The 19,937-nt window shown below is 51.7% G+C and overlaps 1 protein-coding gene across 1 annotated transcript in view; it reads left to right on the top strand.

Annotated features, from left to right (window-relative positions):
• Positions 1 to 726: 726 nt before the first annotated feature.
• LOC126570544 (transcriptional activator cubitus interruptus) overlaps positions 727 to 19,937 on the top strand; it is a 47,967-nt gene continuing 28,756 nt past the window's right edge. The window contains exon 1 of the mRNA XM_050228375.1: positions 727 to 2,053. Within this exon, the coding sequence (XP_050084332.1) occupies positions 1,680 to 2,053 (374 nt within the window). The 5' untranslated portion in view covers positions 727 to 1,679. The remainder of the gene's footprint in view (positions 2,054 to 19,937) is intronic.

The raw sequence follows: 19,937 nt of genomic DNA, 5'->3' as shown, positions 1-19,937 counted from the left end.
ATCGGTGGCTCCGCTTTGGTTTCGTCGTTCGTTTTCCATGTTGTTTTCGTTGTCTCCTGTCGTCGGCCACGGCAGCAGCAGCAGCATGATCATGTGCTGTCATACCTTCCTCAGCACACATACACTTGATCGTCGCCGTCACGCACGCATACACATGATCGCTCGTGCCGATGATGCTGCTGCTGCTGCTGCTTGCTCTGGCTCTATGCTCTCACCAACACCCACGAGCATGATCCAGGCCGATCCCGTCGTCATCGTCCCCGCACCAGCCAACCAGCCAGCCAGCCAGCCAGTTCGACAAACTATCTTCTCTCCTTCGCCACCCCCGTTCCCTCGCTGGGCCATCCCGGAGCATCATCCGCGCCGAACCCGAACCGGTCCGAATTGTTTGGCGGCTGCTGCTGGCGGTGCTGCTGCATGATCACTTCATTACCGAAAGGCGGACTCGCTCTCGCTCTGTCTGCTCCACTCTCTCTCTCTCTCTCTATCTCTCTTTTTGCTCTCCTGCGGCGACGGCTGGTGCTGTGGTGTTCAGTGATTCTCCCGTTCGTCGTCCCGGGGCACCAACCAGCATGCACGCACACCAACGGCAGCCCGGTTCGGCTCGGTCGAAGATCGTATCGGAATGTGCCTGTCGGTCGGGTGGCGGTGTTGTGATGATCGTACAGCCGCCACCACCGCCACGATCACGACGACGACGCCACGACGCAGTCCACGGAACACCACGGAGCGAGAGAGCGTTGTGTTGTTCGTCCGCGCAGCAGCACAACACGAATCCTCACAGACCTCGCGACGATCAATCGATTGTTTCGTTTCGATCGACGACAGCCATTCCGGAATCCACCGAGCAGCAAAACCCCGTGAACGACCATCTTCCGGTGCCGTATTTGTGTGTGCGATGATGATCCGGTGATTCCGCGTGATGACGATCAGTTGACAAACGGTAAACATTGGTGCTTGTTCGTTGTGTTCCGCGTTGTTCCGGCATCTTTTGTGTTCCAGCGTGCACCGCGTGCACCAGGAGTTGTCCTCGGAGCGGCTAAAAAGGAGAGCAACTTCATTAACCGACGGCTTTTGCGTCATCTTTACCGGAGTGTCGGAGCAATATAACTCTGCAGTACAACCAGAGCAACCGAGCATCCGCCGCCGCCGCCGCCGCCGGTTAGTTCCTTGTGTCGCCGTGATCTACAACAAAGGAAAAACAAGAGTAAAGATGGTGGAAAGGCTCTTTTGTGTGTGCGGTTTTTGAGTAAAAGCAGTGTGTATTTTGTGTTCGATGACGTGCAAAAAGGATCCAATCCGCGTGGCGTGATTCGTTGGTTGAAAAAGTGATCCTTGGTGGTGTCCTTGGTGTTTTCCTGATCTCTTCGTGTGCCAATACACTCACACACATACAAACAACAACAAATCGTGTTTTGGCACGTGCTGCGCCACTAATTACACATCCCGAGATAATGCCCGAAGGTGCTGGCTAGTGGTTCCGGTGTCGAGCGTGCGTTACCATCACCGGTTGTCTACATGGGGCGCACAATAACGTCACAGTGGAAGCGCAAGAAGAAGTCATTGTTGCTTTGAGTGATCTCGATCTCTGTGGGTACGTGAGTGTTGTTTAGTGTATTGTTGTGGTCGAGAGAGCGAGAGAGTGTTTTCTGTCCACCTTGGGTGTCAATTTCGGTGCCATGCCGGAGAAGGAAACTTTCCACGAGCATATGCCGGTGCACCCGTTCCATCATCCCGGCCATCCGCTGGCCGCACATCATGGCCACCATCCGCATCCGCAGGCAGCAGCAGCAGCGGCAGCCGCAGGACTGTCGGCCCATGGTCTGAGTGCAGCGGCTGCGGCCGCAGCTGCAGCAGCATCGGCGGCAGCCGCGGCCAACGGTGGCTACGGGCCTCTGCAAATCCCGTCGGCATTTGTGGCGTTCCATTCGCAGCTACCAACGGCGGCCGGGCTTGATCAGCGATCGCCACACGATGGCCGCTACCTCTGGGATCCAACTGGATCACCGTCCGCCTCCTCGTTCCATCATCCTCATCATACGTCTCCCCATGGGTAAGTTCAAACCGTCTGTCTGTCCGTCCGAACCAACGATGCGATCAAATCAAAGATCGCGGGCACGCACGCACGCACGTTAGTAAACAATATCAATTCCGAGTTCGATCGTGATGTGCGCTGGACACGGGCTCGCCCTATCAATCGGTTAACGCTTGTTGGTTCAACAACAACAACAACAACCGTATGGCATCGAATGCAGTCGTCATCGTCATTCCGTTACACTGCTACTGGAAGTGATTAGAGCAACGAGCCACAACACGAGAGGCAGGGAGTAGGAGCGCAGGAGAGGGGACATTCACACACGGGAGCAGGGCATCAAAAACACATGTAAACACATCGTCTAAACAAGGAGTTATCGAAAGGGCGACCCCGCGATGATGTGTGCTCGGTTTGCGTTCCGTTGCGCCGGAGCATCGTACTGGAAAAAGGGGGGAGCGAAGAGGGTACGTGCTGCATACAGCTACACTTCTCCACAAAAGTGAATACACAGCAAGCAATTTTAGGAATAAATGCCTCTAGCTGTGTCTAGCATCGAATTAAAAATATGGGAAAATAATCAATTATGCTTTGACCTATTTTCAATCGATTGACGCTTGATTCGATGCCGTCCGATATCGGTGTCTGGAGAAATTCTCAGAAAACTGCTGGAATGCCTCAAAATCGTTCCACAAAAGTCAGTACACAGCACAGGTTTTTGTTTTGTATTTCGGTTTTTATTTAACTTTCTCCGACACTTTTTGTTATTTTCAGTATCGGGTAGCATGCCCTTTCATTTTTATTACTTCTGCCAACCGTCGTGGCATTGAATTAACTAAATTTTGCGTATAATCGGCCGAAATTGCACTCCATGCTTCTTGTAATTTGATCTCCAGATCCAAACGGCTTGTAATTCGTGTTTTCCGAATTATGCGTTCCAGTAAATCCCAAACATGCTCTATCGGGTTCAAATCTGGACTTTGGGGCGGCGATTTTAGCTGGTGGGGAGTGTTGTACAACAAAAACAACCGCGAATTAAACGCCGTGTGTTTTGGATCATTGTCTTGTTGGAACCAATAATTCTCATAAATTCCCAATTTTGCAACACTTGGACCCAAATTATTCTTTAATATGTTTATATAAACATATTGGTCCATGATTCCATTGATTAGCTGCAGATTCCCAACCCCATTTGCCGCCATGCACCCCCAAACTAGCACACCTCCTCCGTTATGCTTGACCGTCTTAGCGGTGTACTTTGGGTTCAGGCCTTTCCCAGGTGGCCTCCAAACTTTGATTCTACCATCCCATCCGAAAATGTTAAATTTACTCTCGTCTGTAAATAAAACATTGCTCCAAAATTCTGGTGGATGGTTTACATATTTTTTTGCAAACTCTAGGCGACGTTGGCGGTTGATAGGGCTGATGTGTGGCTTTTTACGTCTGTTGTAAGCCTTGTAGCCAAATGTGTGAATGATCCGGCGCACTGTCTCACACGATAGTGCAATGCCGTGCCTTTCATCAAGAAGCGTTGCGACAGTTTTTGCACTTATCTCCGGCCCCGCATCCACAATCCTTTTAATTGCTCGTCGCATGCGGTCTGTGCATACCGATGGCCGACCGTTTCTACGCAAATTTGTTACACGGCCCTCATATTTGAATCGCTGGATGACCCTAGCTACAGTATTCCGATTGATATTAGTTAATACAGCGATTTCGGTGTAGCTTTTACCGAGGGCGCCGTGCAATCTTAGAATATCTTCTCTTTTAGAGACAGAAAGTTCTTTTCGGACCATTTTTTAAATTATGGTAAACTGCAGTCGATTTTGAAGCTAAGAACTGTTCACCACCAAACTATTTGAGCGACTGAGCATATTGCACCCAAACGATCATTAACCTATCAATTAAATGTTAATTAACGATCCAAAACAAAACAAAAACCTGTGCTGTGTACTGACTTTTGTGGAACGATTTTGAGGCATTCCAGCAGTTTTCTGAGAATTTCTCCAGACACCGATATCGGACGGCATCGAATCAAGCGTCAATCGATTGAAAATAGGTCAAAGCATAATTGATTATTTTCCCATATTTTTAATTCGATGCTAGACACAGCTAGAGGCATTTATTCCTAAAATTGCTTGCTGTGTATTCACTTTTGTGGAGAAGTGTATGTATTTATAAATAAAATAGACAGTTTTTATGATGGCCCCGCCATCGTCGTCGTCCGCGTTGAGCATCTCCGGGCCACATGCTTAAGGATGATGAGACAAGACAAGACAACGACGGCACATCATGTTACTGGTCGCGTCCGATGCAACGCCGGTTCCGGAGAAAGGCTTCGAGAATTGTACAGATTGCGGTCCTATTCTTGTACATTATTCAAACAGATTCAAAGAAACAAATCAGAGGCAACGTGAACGAATTACTCGGCGACACCTGAGACCCTAATAGATTGTGTTGTGGTTTTTCGGTGCTCGCGGATTGGATTTCCGGTCACATTCTGTTCGATGAAGATGTGCCAGGGAGTGACTGGCTGGCTGCAGCACTTGCTGCGCACCGGCAACGCCACCAACCGATTAACGCGTGAAACGCGTGACATGGAATGATGATTGATCGTTACACGGAGACCCGAATCTGTCGCCACAGCCATAGAACTGTCTTTCTATGCATGCGTGTGGAGAAAATAGTGTGAAATTGGAGATTTTTCGCTGCTGCCACAGCGTATTTAACACCTTCTCTCTCTCTCTCTCCTCTCGTTGTGCTCTGCCTCTGAGCGTTTGTCGTGCTTGGTTGAGATGCCATCTTCAAGGTTCTCCGCAGGGAAGCAACATGCTGGCGGCATGCTGCGAGGCCAGAAAACTGTCCTTAGAACCGTCCGGAATCCTTGGTTAGTACCGGACAAGGCAACAGAAGCATCGACATGATAATTTCGTCATTTTTGTCTCTTCTTCTTCCGTCCAATAAGGCGACAATCTTTCGACGGACGACGTGCTCAGCGAGCTGGTGACATTCGGCTTGTCCGGAGTCCGTACGATCGTTCACACTGTGTCAGCCCTTGTAATAAGGGTCCCCGTGCCATTCCAGGACACGTCTTGTTACCTCCTGCTGGCTTCAGGCTAAACCCTGACGCACATGCCAGCACGATGGCCGGCCGGTTCGTGGAACAACCACCACCACCGGTACCGGAATGACCTCAGACTTTCTCCGTACGCAGCGCAGTCCTTCCATTGCGTCCCTTTTTTTCCGTCCCTGTATCACACTAGGCCACGCCAGTTAAATGCTCCGTTTGACCGAAGAAAACGGAGAAGACAAAGAGAATCCCGATGCAACCATTTGCTATGGGCGCACAAGGACACACCGGCCAGGGCAACAGGTTTCAAACTCCCTCCCCATGGGACTCCGAGGGGATTAGCCCCGGACAGCCGGGTCCTCTTCGTCCTTTCGCTCGAAATCTTCCCTTTTCGGGATCGGATGGAATGTGACCAGCGATCAGCTAACGGAGGAGGATCAACTCGGTTCCGTTCCATTGCACAATGCTGACAGAACGGGACGCTGTTCCAGGATAAGTTCCAGCAACTCCGCCTTCCAGTGTCCTTTCTTCTTCCACTGACTGCTAACCGGCCGTTTAGTCCCTTTTGACATTTGACACCTTAGGCGCGGAGAAGCGGCGCATTTCGGATACTCTAGTCCAAAATCTAGCTTCTCGCGCGGCCACAAACCATTCATATCCATCATCACGATCATCATCAGAAGCATCGTCACCGGACCGATATGTGACCGCTATTTGTGGCCGTGGTGCTACCGCGTTCGAGCGCGCGCGCGCGCACTCCCCCGTAACACTAGCCACCGCAACTAGCGTCGAGTTACGCCGCATGGTTTCGTGTTCGGCCTCGGCCTCCTGTCTCCGGCCAGTAGCGTAGTTCATTGCATTCCGGGATGAATGATTTCCTCCGGAGCGTTTTTTTTTTTGGGACATTTAGTCCGTCCGTTCGTCTTGGAGTTTTGGTTGCGCACTACCGCGGACTCCCGGGAGGGTTTTTCGATGTTTGGTGTGGGTACACAAGCCCATTTCCCATTTCGTCACCCTTCGGTCACGTGCGTCGCCCCGATGGTGCGTCAGAAACATAACACTTCCTTTCATCCCCACTGATCGCTGGTCGCCGGTTTTCTGACAATCCCGGAATTGACGCGTTATTCTCACACCCTCCCCTGTCCGGTGGCCACTCCGTTGCACCTTGATTCAATACCTGTTTGTCACATTCACTCTTCTTCTCCACCCGTTTCTGCATTCTGCGATGCGCCATGTTCCCTTCAACGATGGCCGGACATGGGGTTGAACCGATCACGCTCAAACGAGCGATGACCTATGGGTTATGGGACCTATGGGAGATGGTGGAAAGAGGTGAGGAGTCGTAAAGTTTTCTAAAATAAACATTGGCCTCCTGGTTTGCTCCCCATTTTCCAGTCATGTCGAAGCAATAATGTTCACACTGCCGCATATGAGCTGAGGCGGCGTCAGGTATGGTTCGTTGGCGTATTACTTCCTGCTGCGTGCTCGCCTACTATGATATCAAGAACTTTGCGGCGTTGTCAAGCCGAGAGAGAGTGAGAGAAAGATGCGGGAAAGCGTGTTGGATCGTCAGAGCTGGGAGTTACCGTCTGATCCACCGCCACCATCTCCAATGTCTTCCACTTGTCACGGTGTGGTCACAGGCGGCACATTTTGTCACCTTTGCCACCGCCAACACCAGCGGTAACCGGCCGTATCGGGTTGCAACCGCGTGCAAACAATCGATGGAACCGTTTTTGCGCCTATCTGCGTCTGATTTGCGGTTTTTGAGGTCAATCAAACTGTTCAGAAAACGCTTTCCGCTGATCGATCATGATCGATCTAGTCCGTCAGCTCCGGAGCACTGGTCTGGTCAAGGTGCAGATCAGATCCGGCGGTGTCGGTGTCGTGTGTCGAACATTATCGGCTATCGGCCCAGGTAGACGACCGAGGGCTCCCTGGCCTGAGCTAGCGCGGAGGAAGAGGATTGCGCATCATTTTGCGACCCAGTTTGAAGGTGTCAACATGGCTCACGGCCAACTTCAATTGAACAATGCTTCGATGTAAAGATAGATGTCCCGATCGCTCTTCTTGGGATTCTGGGCAACATCATCCCTCCCCGATTGTGTCTGACTACCTGACCTTCCTTCCTTCTGCACCGTCTTCGATAGCAATCGACCCTCACAAATTAACACATATCCGTCAGGATTGGGTTTGTGTCGGATGCTGCGGCGAGGCTGCTCGAAAAGCTGGCCGAAAAGGAAGCGCTGGAAGCCGATTTTGCTCAATTAATGCAGCAACAAAGAGGTGATCCTCGGGATTCGTCTGTGTTCCCATTTTTTTTTCAAACATTTTCTTTCTCCCGCTCGCCCAAACCCGACACAGCCGTGGCCCATTCGGCGTCGGCGGCATGATTCCGTTTTGTCATTGTTTTGCATGAAAAATGACTCCATACGCACACACAGATGACCGGGCGGGTGGGTGTGCAGCAGAAAGGCAAAAGTTCAAAAGTCATGCTGCTTCGGGTTCGGGTTTCTCGCTACACCCAAAAGCCCTTCGCTGGCTGGGTTGGGTGTCGTAAAATGTTTTGGCACTGGCCAAGGGCACAGCGTTGCTCGTAGTGCAGCACGGATCAGCAAAACCGAAGATACGGACCCATAAAAGATGAAGATGAAAACGAAAAAAAAAACGAAAGATCGAACCGCGCCTGGTCACGTTTCTTTTCTTGTTGCGTCCTTCGGATTTGGGTCCCCATGGTCACCGGACTCTGCTGCTGCTGCTGCTGCTCAAGGATAGAGCAGACCGGCGGACATGATCAGGCAAATTTTTGCCCACGGACAATGCAGAGATCCTCGGAAGGATGGAGATCCTTCCCAGAGAGCTTGCCCGTAAAGATGCTGACAGTTTTTGTTCCGCGCGTCCCGGCCGATCGGTGCAACCTCTGTGCAACCTCCTTCTCGAAACGGACCAGGATCGTCGATCACACATATGCGCAGCAAGTGTGTGCAGGCTAATAGCGCACGTCAGGATAACAGCACCAGAATGATTGGTAAGGGAGGAAGAAAAAAAAGGATGAACCAGAGAACGGTCCTTTGCAATTCCCAGAAGTTGGTCGGGTGTAATTTGCTGCAAAAAAAAGTGGAAGGATACAAGACAGCTTCTTTTTTTTTTTTGTTCAATTTACGAGTTGACTGATAGGACCTTGGGTGCCGGACCATTTTTGGCTTGCCTTAGAACGCTAATGGTCCATACTGACCGTTCTGTTATGGATGCGTATGCCAGTTCTAACGCCATGCATCTTGCACCACGGTTAAAGTCCAAGTTATTGATCAGCAATTTGGAATTGCTACAAAAGCGCCCTGCACTTTGCAGTTCCAGTTCGCAAACCACCAGCACAGGTTGCCTTGTAAAAGTTTTCCTCCATAAAAACAATCGATTCACTCCCAGCAGACCTGGGTGCTTCAGTGATCAGCATCTCAATCATCAGCATGGGTGATCGGCGGTATACCGGTCCCCGGGTGTGTCACCTAGGCGAGTGACAAAACCGTAATTATCTCGTCAAAGAGGAACTGGTCGATCTTCGTTTCCGTACTCTCCCAGCGGACAACTAATCTTTCGCACCATCGATCGCGACCAACGGTCGTGTAGTACCTTTTGTGGTAAGGCGGTCCAGGCGACACCCAGGAACAGCGTGCAAGGTGCGCAGGACGCAATAACGCACCAGACGGACGAGGTTCGATTATGGGTATGTGCGACCAGACACGGAGGAAAAGCCCCATAAAAAAAAACGCTTTACCACACGAGTCGATCGATCGATCGGTTAATTATCTCTTTTCGTGCGCACCAGCAAAACATTTCAATTACTGCTACTATAAACCTGAACTCTGCTGCTCGTTGGTGGCGGCCTTTCCCACATGGGTGGCAGTGGGGCAGAAGCAGACGACGGAGTCAGTCTCCCTGTCTCGATTTATGTCGTGTGGCCCTGTCCCCATCGTGCTACCGTCCCTCTCTTGTTTGCCATTTTTGTCCTCGAGTCATCCAGTAGTTGGGGCCTTCCCAAAAATATATCTGCCAGACCAGACAAACCAGAGCGATCGTCTGCGATCGGTCCAAGTGTGGCCAAAGGAGTGTGGTTGTGGAAGTCCCCGGCCTCCCTCATCCCCCTATCGAGGCATGCAGTTCGTGGTGGGAGCGGCCCAAAGAGTTGTTTTGGAGTCGTGCTTCAAAATGAGCGACAAGAGTCGCCATGGAGTCCATCGGGCGGACGGATCGGGCGGTCCGAAAGCGCGAAAACGGACGAGGGAAAAGGGACTCGGAAAAAAACAATCATGGCCGCTGCCACGGCCACGATCCTCCACGTTCCGAAGCGTGTGTGTCTGTGTATGGTGGAGGATGGCGGCCGTGATGAAGATGACGGTTTGTAGTGGCTTCTTTCCAGTCACCCATCTTTCGCTCCAGCTTAACGAGAAATGGGAGCTCCTGAGCTTTCCGAAGAACCACAAACAGAGCAAGAGAGGGAAGAAGCAGCCGCAGCATCCGCAGCAGCAAGCAAACGAGACAGAAGCGCAGCACGAAGTAGAAGTGGAAGACGACGATCATCGCGATCGCGTGGAATGTGGAGAGAAGAGCCGCAGCAGCAGACCCCCAGGCAGGGCTTGACGTTGGAGTGTGCGCGCGCGCTCGCTGGCTGGCTGGCTTTGCACCTATCAAGCGCAGGCTTCGACGATATTGGCGGTGGGACCTCCGTAGCCTCGCGGCTCACGCGCCCGCGCACACACTCTTGCACACGACGGCACCAGAAAGAGAACAATAATGAGATGAAAATACGTCGTCGTCGTCATCGTCAGAAGCGCAGAAAGGGGGTAGGTGGCAGGATAAGGACAGAAGAAACTGAGGCCGGGCCGAATGGACCGGGAAGAAACACGGACCAAAGCGCAATCCAAAAAAGGACCGGACAACAGAACCTCCAACAGCACAACGACGACGACGACGACGACGACGACGTTCTCTCCGAATGGAACGGAAAAAAGTGCTAACCAGTTGCCGAGATCTCACGAGATAGGCGATCGCGCGAGCGTGGCAAAGGAGCAGGAGAAGGAGGGTATGGAGGAGGGTTTTCTGTATTTCTCGGAACGGACAATTGTGCAGCCCTTTTTTGTACATGTCAAAGGCAACACAGCGAGCGAACCGAACCCGGTGGTGTGCGTATACAGAGCGAGCGCGATGAAATGGTGTATCTTCCTGCCAGTAGCAGAGGGGGTAGTGCCAATAAACATGTCTTGATCGATGGCCTCTCAGGACTCTCGGGTGGACTCATTTCGAACCATTGTTATCACTTGTCATGATGGATCGAATCCTCTCGAAGAAGACGGAAGGACGCAGCGCTAGAATAGTTTGCCAAACGGAATTCGACTGAAAACGGAAAAAGGGGACATAAAACGTCTTGAGACTTTAAGTGGAATAACAAAATTAGTGTATTTTTCCAACGTCCTAACATCCTTCAAATTCTCGCCACTTCATTGACGTGATTCAAGGGACGGATTACTGGTGATCCTTCAACGAGGATGTAGACGAGAATCCCGGGACCGTTTAGTCCCATTTATGACAGGCAAACACGCGCACAAAAGGGAAGAAGCCAGCAGAAGAAACTCAAACAGAACCGTGCCCGCGCAGGATCTTCGCGTTGGTGCGCCTCATGGCTCCCTGGCTGCTCCTTCAGTTCCCTCCTTCAGTTCTCCAAATAAAACACGGCCGAAGGACACAGGGCATTACTTTCTAAATATTGTTTGTGCAAATAAGCGACAACGATAAAAAAAAACCTCGGGCAGGGATAGAAAGGAGAATGGTAGAGAAATTTTCAAACGCTGTAAACTACAAAACACATTACGGGAGGAGGTTAACGTGGGGAGAGAGAAAAAAAAGCGTCCAAACGACCACATCAACATCATTCCTTTCTTGGGAGCAAAAGAACTATGCAAACCGCATCTGGTGGTGTGAACGAAGCTTGGTGTGTTTGGACGACGCACTGCCAAGATGATGACCAGCAGTAGCAGCAGCAGCAGCAGCAGCAGCAGCAGCAGCAGAAGCAGAGGCAGTGGCTTGTGCTCCTCGGTACTATACCGAATGGCGATGTGTGATGCGCGTCTCTTGGCACTCACATTTCACACATCGGGTGTTGCTGTTTGTTTATTATTATCTTCCTTCTGGCTGCTTCTCGTTTTTCCCCTTCCCTTTCCCTTCTTTTCGTATGAGTTAATATTTGATTTTCAACTACCTTTTTTGACAGGCAGAGGCGATGTTGCGTTTTGCTACTGCTGCTTCCTCGCTTCTTGTCTTAAAAACACCACCACGCCCGGGCAGCAGCCCCAGTTGTTTTGTCACCCCCAGGGGCCGGGTCCGGGTCCGGGGGAGGAAGTTCCGCATCTGTTTAGCCGGTTGGCCGCTTTGTTTATTTGCATACTTAAACGGGGTGCAAAATCGGACGACGACGACGATCACAGTCTGCCTCGTTGGGTGATAGTTTTGACAGCAGTTGGCTTCGCGGGGTGTGCGAGTTCGATGACAATTAGCATGTGAAAGATGGCCTCCGGACTCGTGGTCGTCGTGGTCGTCGTGGTCGTCGTGGTTCAGGAAAGGGATTTCTGGTGTCGTGTTTCGTGTCGTTTTGTTTGTTGTCTTTCCAACATGGCGAGTGATTTTTGGTGACATTTTCATCACCCATTCACACTTCATCACATCCCTTTCTCGGTTTCTTTCACCTCGGTCCACGGTCTAGCCTCCTCCTGCGCACCAGTGGATCGGATGTCACCATCAACGAACGCGCGCGCGCGCGCCCGCACTGACTAATAGACTCCTGGAGGCCTCTTGCCTAACCACTGACCAACCGACACACTGCTTGTGCTCATGTTGTAAAGCATCATGTTTGGTGGCTCACACAAAGCGATAGAAACAGAGACAGAGACGGACCGAGATACAAACAGCGACAGATTGTGTTTCTGTATTCACGATCCTCGATCCATGCTCGGTGGATGCACCTCGTTCTCCGCGACGACGACGACGACGGGATGGGGACACATTTCGGTTGACATGTCATCGCCAATCGCCACTCAGATTTGCGGACTCATCGGGGACTGCCTTCATCTCTTCTTCGATGTTCAAGACGGACGACGACTACGACGACGCCGGTCCGCGGATTGACGCGCGCGAAGATTGCGATCGAAGCAAAATGAATGATAACAAGTCAATCATCATCTTCCCTGCTAGCGTGCTGGCGCGTTTCGCTCGGTCGCGCTCGGTGGTGGTCGAGTCGCTCCCCCCGCGGACTGGTGCCGGATGGATGGAGTGCGATCTGTCGCTGCCGAAATAATGCAGTTATTCAAGGTGATTAACGCCGCTGTCGCTCCTGCTGCTGCTGCTGCTGCTGCTGCGGTTGTTCGCTTCTGAGAAGAAGTTAGATGCATCAGCACTACTCTGGTCGGTCTGTCGCGGCTCAGGGAAGGCGCACAAAATGTTGTGCACAAATTGGCCCCGGGGGCTCCCACGGGGAATCGATCGTGGTTAAATTGAGCGTGGAATCCGCACTGGAATGTTGAATGATCATTAATTTGCACCGTGCACCGAGGATCGCGGAACCGCGCGACACACGCAAGGGGAAGAGAACGATTGAATGAACGGGAAAAAAATGCGAAAATCACGATTGAATTGAGTTGTATCGATGGATTGCTTGGCCTTGTGGATTTGTTTTATTGGTTTTCGCCCAGGTTCGCTTTGGCCTTTTTTTTCTTTTATTTCTTTATCTCGACAAAGAAATACACTCGGGAAAGAATTTCCCGACGTCGCGACGGGACATCCCGAGACGACAGAGAAGTGATTGAGAAGCGGACCATTCCGGAGTTCCATGCGTTCCGCTCGATCCACTCGACTAGCAGCGAGGCGAGGTGCAGGTAGCAGGAGCGGCACACCACCACCACCGCTTCCTAGGGCGCTTTCGGCAAGTGCGCCTTCCTTTCCGTTTGCCTGTCATGCTGCAACATCATGGCCAGAACCTTTTTGTCTGGTCGGCACTTGGTACAGATTAGGCGCGCAAAACACCCAAGCTCGGACCCAAATTCACCGAATCCTCGAGCTCAACTCAATCCCAGCCTGTGCCATGAGGTGAGATGCTGCGACGGCCATCATCCTCCGGCACCTCATTCCTTTTCAGGGGCCTCTATCTCTTGCTTTTATTTGTTGGTTTTTTTTCCCCCGGAGCAGATACGGTTGGAAGGCAGGCAGCGGGACCTTTATGTCGGACAGCGCCCATCGCTTGTCGGACTGGCCGTCACCTGGAGAATTAAGACGAAAAGAGGGCACTTCACCCCCGATTTCTTCTGGTGCGGCGCATCACACTGGACCGACGGTGTTCTTCATGGGAATATCTGAAGGTTCTCCTGCAGTGAATCCTCGGGATTTGGATTTCTTTTTTTTTCTCTTCTTTCCTTTCTGTTGCCAGTGCCCGGAGCAAGGAGAAGTAGCCGAATGGGTCGCCATATCAGTGGAAGAATTAGAAATTGTAATGTCTTTGTCCATCCCGGGTCCATCCCGTGGATTGTAAGGCGATCTTCCGGATTTCTTTCTGTGACTGTGTCGGCATCTCCACAGACACAGATTGGGAGGGAGTTGAACTCACTTCTTGCTTGTCGACGCCACAAAACACACCATCAGCATCCGCGCCCCCGGCTATCTCGTTAGGATCGCCACCAAAAAAGGAAAGATGGGAAGATGATCTGACCTGCCTCACGTCGCACCCGCCTGGCGACGAGGTTGTGCAACGCGCACCATGGTGACCATAAATTACGCCTCGCGCACGGAATTCCCCCAAATCCACGGGTCGCTAGTGTCGCTAAGCTATCCCCGTAATGGCGACGACATCGAAGCGGCGAAAGTGGCCTCTGATCCTGCCGCCAAGCAACAGCACCAAAAGTGTGGGTCCTCTGGATGCGAGGGAGAACCATTGGCGTGTAGTGTCGGATTCATTCATCACGCACCAAAGCGACCGGTCGGCCTCTAAGTGACGTTACGGGCCGATGGCAAAAGGGAAAGGTGGTTCGTTCGGGTGTTCAGGTGTTTGAAATCGATGAGAACCCAATTATCTCACTCACCAGACCCACAACCATCATCTGCGTCGACAAGGTCGACGTCAAACGAAATTTCCGTTGACACAAACACACCGTTCCGGGGTTCTTCTAGTTGCGTGTCGAAAAGCTAGAAACAAACCACCGAAGGGGCCGGGTGGGAAATTTCATACGCTTTGAGGAGTAATTAGGATCACCTCAGATCACGCATACACACATGCTGCCATTCGGAATCAGAAAAGCATCCCAAAAGAGCCGCTAATAACAGTGATTCGACCGAATGCCCGACCGGGACCGAGGCCGCCTCCCGAGGGGTTTATTAGATTGATGCCATGGTCCCGGACGCGCACAAAGACCCGTCCCGGGTTCGGCCGTCATCACCAGATTTCGGAGGAGAAGATTACATGGTAGGTGAATTTTTAATTACAATATCACTCACGATCACTGATGCGGCATGCCGTGCTGTGTGTTGTTGTGTTGTGTGCGGCGGAAACGGAACGAATCGAACGAACGCTGTTCAAACACGCGGCTCCGAGTTCCTTCCGGGCGTCGAGAGACCCCGTCATGGGACAAGATAATTGGAAAGGACCATGGTCCACCGGGATTGAGTCATTTGTAGCGAGCGTGCTGGAGTTCCTTCTGCGTTGGTTTTCGTGGCGCCTTTTTCACTCCAGATTCCGGTCGCTAGCGCCCTACACACACCACTGTAGTGGGGCGAGATGACATAAGATGGATTGAGGATACGAGACCACGAAACAAACGCTGGCTGGCCCCGCTTCTCTCCCGGCCGTGATTCCTCTCGAAAAACGTATCGTGATCAATCTTGTTTATGACTGGTTAACGAGAGCAGAAGAAGAAAGAGGTGATGCCATTGCTCTCTCTCTCTCTCGGCGCAGACACCAGGATAATTACAAATCTCATTTGTGTGAGGAGAGGACGTTTTTACACTCACTTCTCGTGGCTCCTCAGCTTGGCCTCGGTCACTATCATCATAATTAAGCCATGGCCATGGGGCCGAAGGCTGGACGCAGCAAGATGGCGCAGCGCATACGAACCAAAGGAACTATAATCAACTCGAACCCACAATCCGCACTGACGGATAAGGTGTTTGTGATCGACGCTCTTCAAACTGACCACCGATGTTGATCGTACGGACCGTATTTTGTCGCGCGCGCACACGATAAACGTCCTGCGAAAAAGGATCTTCGAATTATATCAAGTTTTTCTCTTCGAGAGCGCACGAGATGCCATCAACAATCGCTGAACGCAACGGAACGCAGCAACATGGCGATCGTGGTGGCCCTGTTTACTGGCTAGCCGGTGAAGAAGAATGCGAACAACGTCCGTCCGCGAGACTGCGATGACCGACCACACGGTAGCAGTCGTTGCTTTCGGTTGCCTTTGCTTCGTTTGGTCACCTTCGTCGTGGTCATCGTGGCATGCCGTGCACCTTTGCACAGAAAAAGGCACGAAGGGACGATAAAAAACAAAGCAAGAAATGGCCGCTAGACTGATTCGATTGCTTCTTGTGATGATCTTTTGGTGAGGGATCGCGAGCGCCCTAAAATGGCGATTGAGATGTTTCGTGTCGACCGCCCTTCGAGTGCGAATTGAAGGCATTTTCATGACTCTCTCTCTCTCTCTCCTCCATGATGATGGCAGGGGTGCGGCACCTTGGGAATGTAGACCGTGGTCCCGCAATCAGCGATCCAATCCGATTAGATTGATCGGCCAATCGCGGGGGCTGTCACATTAGAAATTGGAAGTATTGCCCGTGTCCGTGAAGCATTCCGTCAAAACAAAACCGACCAGCGCGCGCTCCATGCCACACGGAACTGGCTGAATCATGTCGTGGTCTCTGTGTGTGGGAGGCCGACTGTAATGTGGGCTCGCGGCCAGTCTGACACGCGCCGACAAGCGCGCAATGCGCTAAGTTGTGAATTATTAGTTTAATATCTGCAGAGGGAGGGAAGGAAGAGATTGGACATGGGTGCGCACACTGGCCTATTCGTCGTCGTCGTCGTCGTCCTCGTCGTGATCGTGCGGCCACTACGTCGCTCGATCATCGGCCAACGATAACCGTTTTTCAATTTCAACGCTCAGCGCGTGGTCGCGTGGACGGACTCTCGCTCTGCCGGGTCTCTATGTACCGCACGCGAATGTGTCCAATATGGACATGTCTATTATGTGACCATTTGGATTGTGGATGGTGGAAAGGAGGAAGGGAGCGAGAGCAAGGTATGCGTTTCGTTTGTTTAACGCGACGCAACGATGCGGCGGCTTTATTTGTCTAAACGGAAAACCCTCCCTCACTCCCCTTTAGGAATTCCTTAGTGGAGCTCAGAATTAGGATGTCAGCGGCTGGCTTAACTAACTCCCCTCTCCCCACCCCTTTCCATCTCTCTCGCTTCCCTCGCTTTTAGTAGAATTAATAGAGAAAACAATGATTTAGGGGTTGGAATGTACCAATCACCACTCAATCTCCAGCCGTCTTCTGTCTCAACAAAAAAAAAAGAAAAACGGCCCCAAAAACCAAACCAAACCAACCAACCCTAGCACACTAATCGATTGTTTAAATACAAACAACAATCAGCGATTACGGATGCGCGAGTGCGCGCGCGCGCGCGCGAGTATGTCCGCCCGCCGGACTCGAGGGGGTTCGTCGCTTACAATGTAGTCTTTTGTTGGTCTGCGCTTGCGGGGCATGCTGGCTCGCTGCGGAATGAAGCCTCCTAAATTGGGCTTTCGGAGTGTGATGGAAGAGGGTCCACGGGACCGCACAATCGAGTGGATAGTGGCTGAAAACGCGCTAACGAAACCTGACGTCGTATCTCCGAGCAGCAGCAGCAGCAGCAGCAACATTTCACGATCCATCGCACGCGCTAACCAGCGGGACAAACACACAACAGTCCCGCTCGAAGCTTGCTGCTAATAGGGATCTGCAGGCCGCAACCCCCTCTTGAAATCCCCATTTGCAGACGATGATGTATCGACACATCGATCGTGCGCACGCATCAAGGATCAAGCCGGGAAGGAAACGTACGTTAGCTGTCCAAAAGAAAAAAAAATGCTGTTCCACGAAAGTTCGGTGGGATTTAGGCACCGCGATGGACCGAGAGCGATCACGAACCGCGTCGATATGTCAGCGAGTTCACGCTCGTTCGCTCGATCGTTGGATGATTTTTTGTGGACGTGAAAGGGGTAGGGCTGCTGATGATGGTCGGTAGAATGAGACGTGATTTGCCTTGTGGCATATGAGCAACGGTTCGTTTTTAATTTATGCTGAAACACGGATTTTTGGTCTCGAATCCCCCCCCCCCCTCTCTCTCTTTCTCTCTCTCTTTCTCTCTCTCTCTCTCTCTCTCTCTCTCTCTCTCTCTCGGTTGCTCTATCCAGACGATAACGATGCCTGATTCCGAGGGAGCAGCATTAGGAGGACGCGATCACACGGGAAATGGCCTGGCCCGGGAGTTGAAAAATGACTCAATTTCCATCCATTACCAGGCCTCCGAGGTACCATGCCAAGCGACCAACCAAGGATTGTGGTGTGTGCCATCACGCGGCCACTCAATCGATCCGCTTTTCGCCGTTCTCCGTCGCCGTCGTCATCATCGTCATGCATCGGGGGTGAAAGTTGTGTCTCTTCTCTCCGCACGGTGTACTTTCTCGTTCCCGGAGTGTCCCCGTCATCATCTGCCGGGACCTCGTAAAGAGCGTCACCAGAGAAGAGTGGTCCCCGGTCGCCCCGGTCCGAAGAATGACATTTATTCGATTAGGAATCGAATGGAGAGATTTTCGTTGGCCGATTGGTCCGGGGCCATCGAAAGAATAAATGTAATTTATATGGAAATTTTTGGGACTAACCAACGGACGACGATCGACTGGACTGGCCGGCATCTAGAAACGTTGGTCGCTAGGGTGCCTTCTCCTCTCCCCAAAAACACTCCCAGGCTTCAATCGATTCCGTCCGATGACCCGCGGTTGGATTATGTTTTCCCCCACCCAATTGTTATCTTCCATCCATGGATCCGGAGAGGTGCGTATGGCGTATCAGAACCTCAAAACACGTCGTCGTCGTGTGCAATCAACGCCACCGAGATCCATTGAGAAGGCACGCTCAAGAGCGAGGCTCATCGGAGGTTATGAGTTCTCGTTTCGAAGGCTACGCTCGCTCAGGCTGGTTGCGTGATTTGTTCTTTGATTTATGAGAGTTGTTTCGATCGAGGACCGTGCCGCGGTCTATGAGGCTTAGCTGTGGCCATCTCCACCCCCCCCCCCCCCCCCCCCATCCGTTCCACAAACCCACGGTAATGCTATGCGTGGACGAAGGCGAGCGTGCGCACGCTCGTGCGAGAAGTTTTATCTTCCATTTTTACAGCTTTATAAATTTAGCTCATTGGGTGGCGAGGGAAGCGGGTGTGAAGATGGGGGATGAGTCCGGTGCAAATTTCGGGCATCTTCCCCTTCCCGTTGGCAGTAATCAGATAGACAGGTGTAAATTATCGAATGAATTAGGTGAAGCTTTGGACTGGAGTCGCGCCTGGAAGCAACACCTACAGCACCGCCAACCGAAACACCGGCGGGCAATAGAATGGATCACGGTGTTTTATTAAGGCGCGATACTTTACAGCCATCGCTTGGTCGTCTTTTGGGTGTTTTGGGCCGCTCGTAGGACCGCCCGGGTCCCGTTCCCGGGACTGTATCGTTCGGTGAAAAGTGGACAGTTTTATGACGCTTCCGTCAGTCTCGATCGCTAGCTCCTAAAGCAACAGCACCGATCGGGGGCGATCTCGTAGCATTGAATCTACACGGTGTATCCTCGAGATCGAGTTGAGGCGAAAGCAGTGCTCTCGAAGCTTGCTTCTCGGCGTCGACCTTTTTCCGGTAGCGATAAGCGTCTGGCGCCATCCATTTGCAGCATCCTCGCTCGTTCGTTCGTTCGTTCGTTCGTAGGACTGACTGCAATTAGGGCTGCGACCTCGCGGGAATCTAAAGATAAGGAAGCAATTCGAAAGCCGAATCCAGGTTGCCGCTGGTGGTAAAGTGAGACGTCTCTCAGTCATCTCGTTTGTTAAGGAGAAGTACCTGCTTGGGATTTGAAATCCGTTGAATCATGGACCGGTTCCGTAGGCCTGTAGGGTTGTCATTACACTCTACGACTCTGTTGTCCAGTTGAGTGGCCAAAGTCTAGTTCTGTTGGACTTTTTTCCTTCTTCTCACTCAATCCGGTGACGCTCGTTGAATCCGTTGAATGAAGTCGCTGGATGTGTTGTTGCGTTCTACGAACCCATTTCCAGCCGTACCTAGAAGAACATCACGCTCGGAAGGAAGATTAGTAATCAAATAAAATAAATTTGGAAAATTGGAAGACTTCTCCTTTTTCTCTGCTTCCTCCTTTGGAGCAACACCAAAACAGCGGGATCATCGTGCCGATGAAACCGGTTGGCTGAGCGCGGTGGTGGCGATAGTGCTAAATCAAATATTAACTGCTCCTAGATAAAGTCGTTGACTCGAGGGTGCCTGCCGCACCGTGCGCAGAAATGACGAAACGGATCGAACAAGCCTCGTGGTCTCGATTTCAGTTCCTCGGAGAGCGGGCGCGCGCGCGCACCCGCAGCCTCCACCGCATGCGCATCCGCTAAGCGTTCGCTGCGTGAAGCTTTTTTGATAGGATTTGAGAGCTCCGTTCCTCAGAACAACTCCTCCGTTCGTTTCGATGGCACCGCGACCGCGAACGACGAAT

The sequence above is a fragment of the Anopheles aquasalis genome, chromosome 2 (genome assembly GCF_943734665.1).
Source record: "Anopheles aquasalis chromosome 2, idAnoAquaMG_Q_19, whole genome shotgun sequence".
NCBI lineage: Eukaryota > Metazoa > Arthropoda > Insecta > Diptera > Culicidae > Anopheles > Anopheles aquasalis.
The sequence above is the reverse complement of the archived record's forward strand: the minus strand, read 5'-3'. Positions and strand labels throughout refer to the sequence as shown.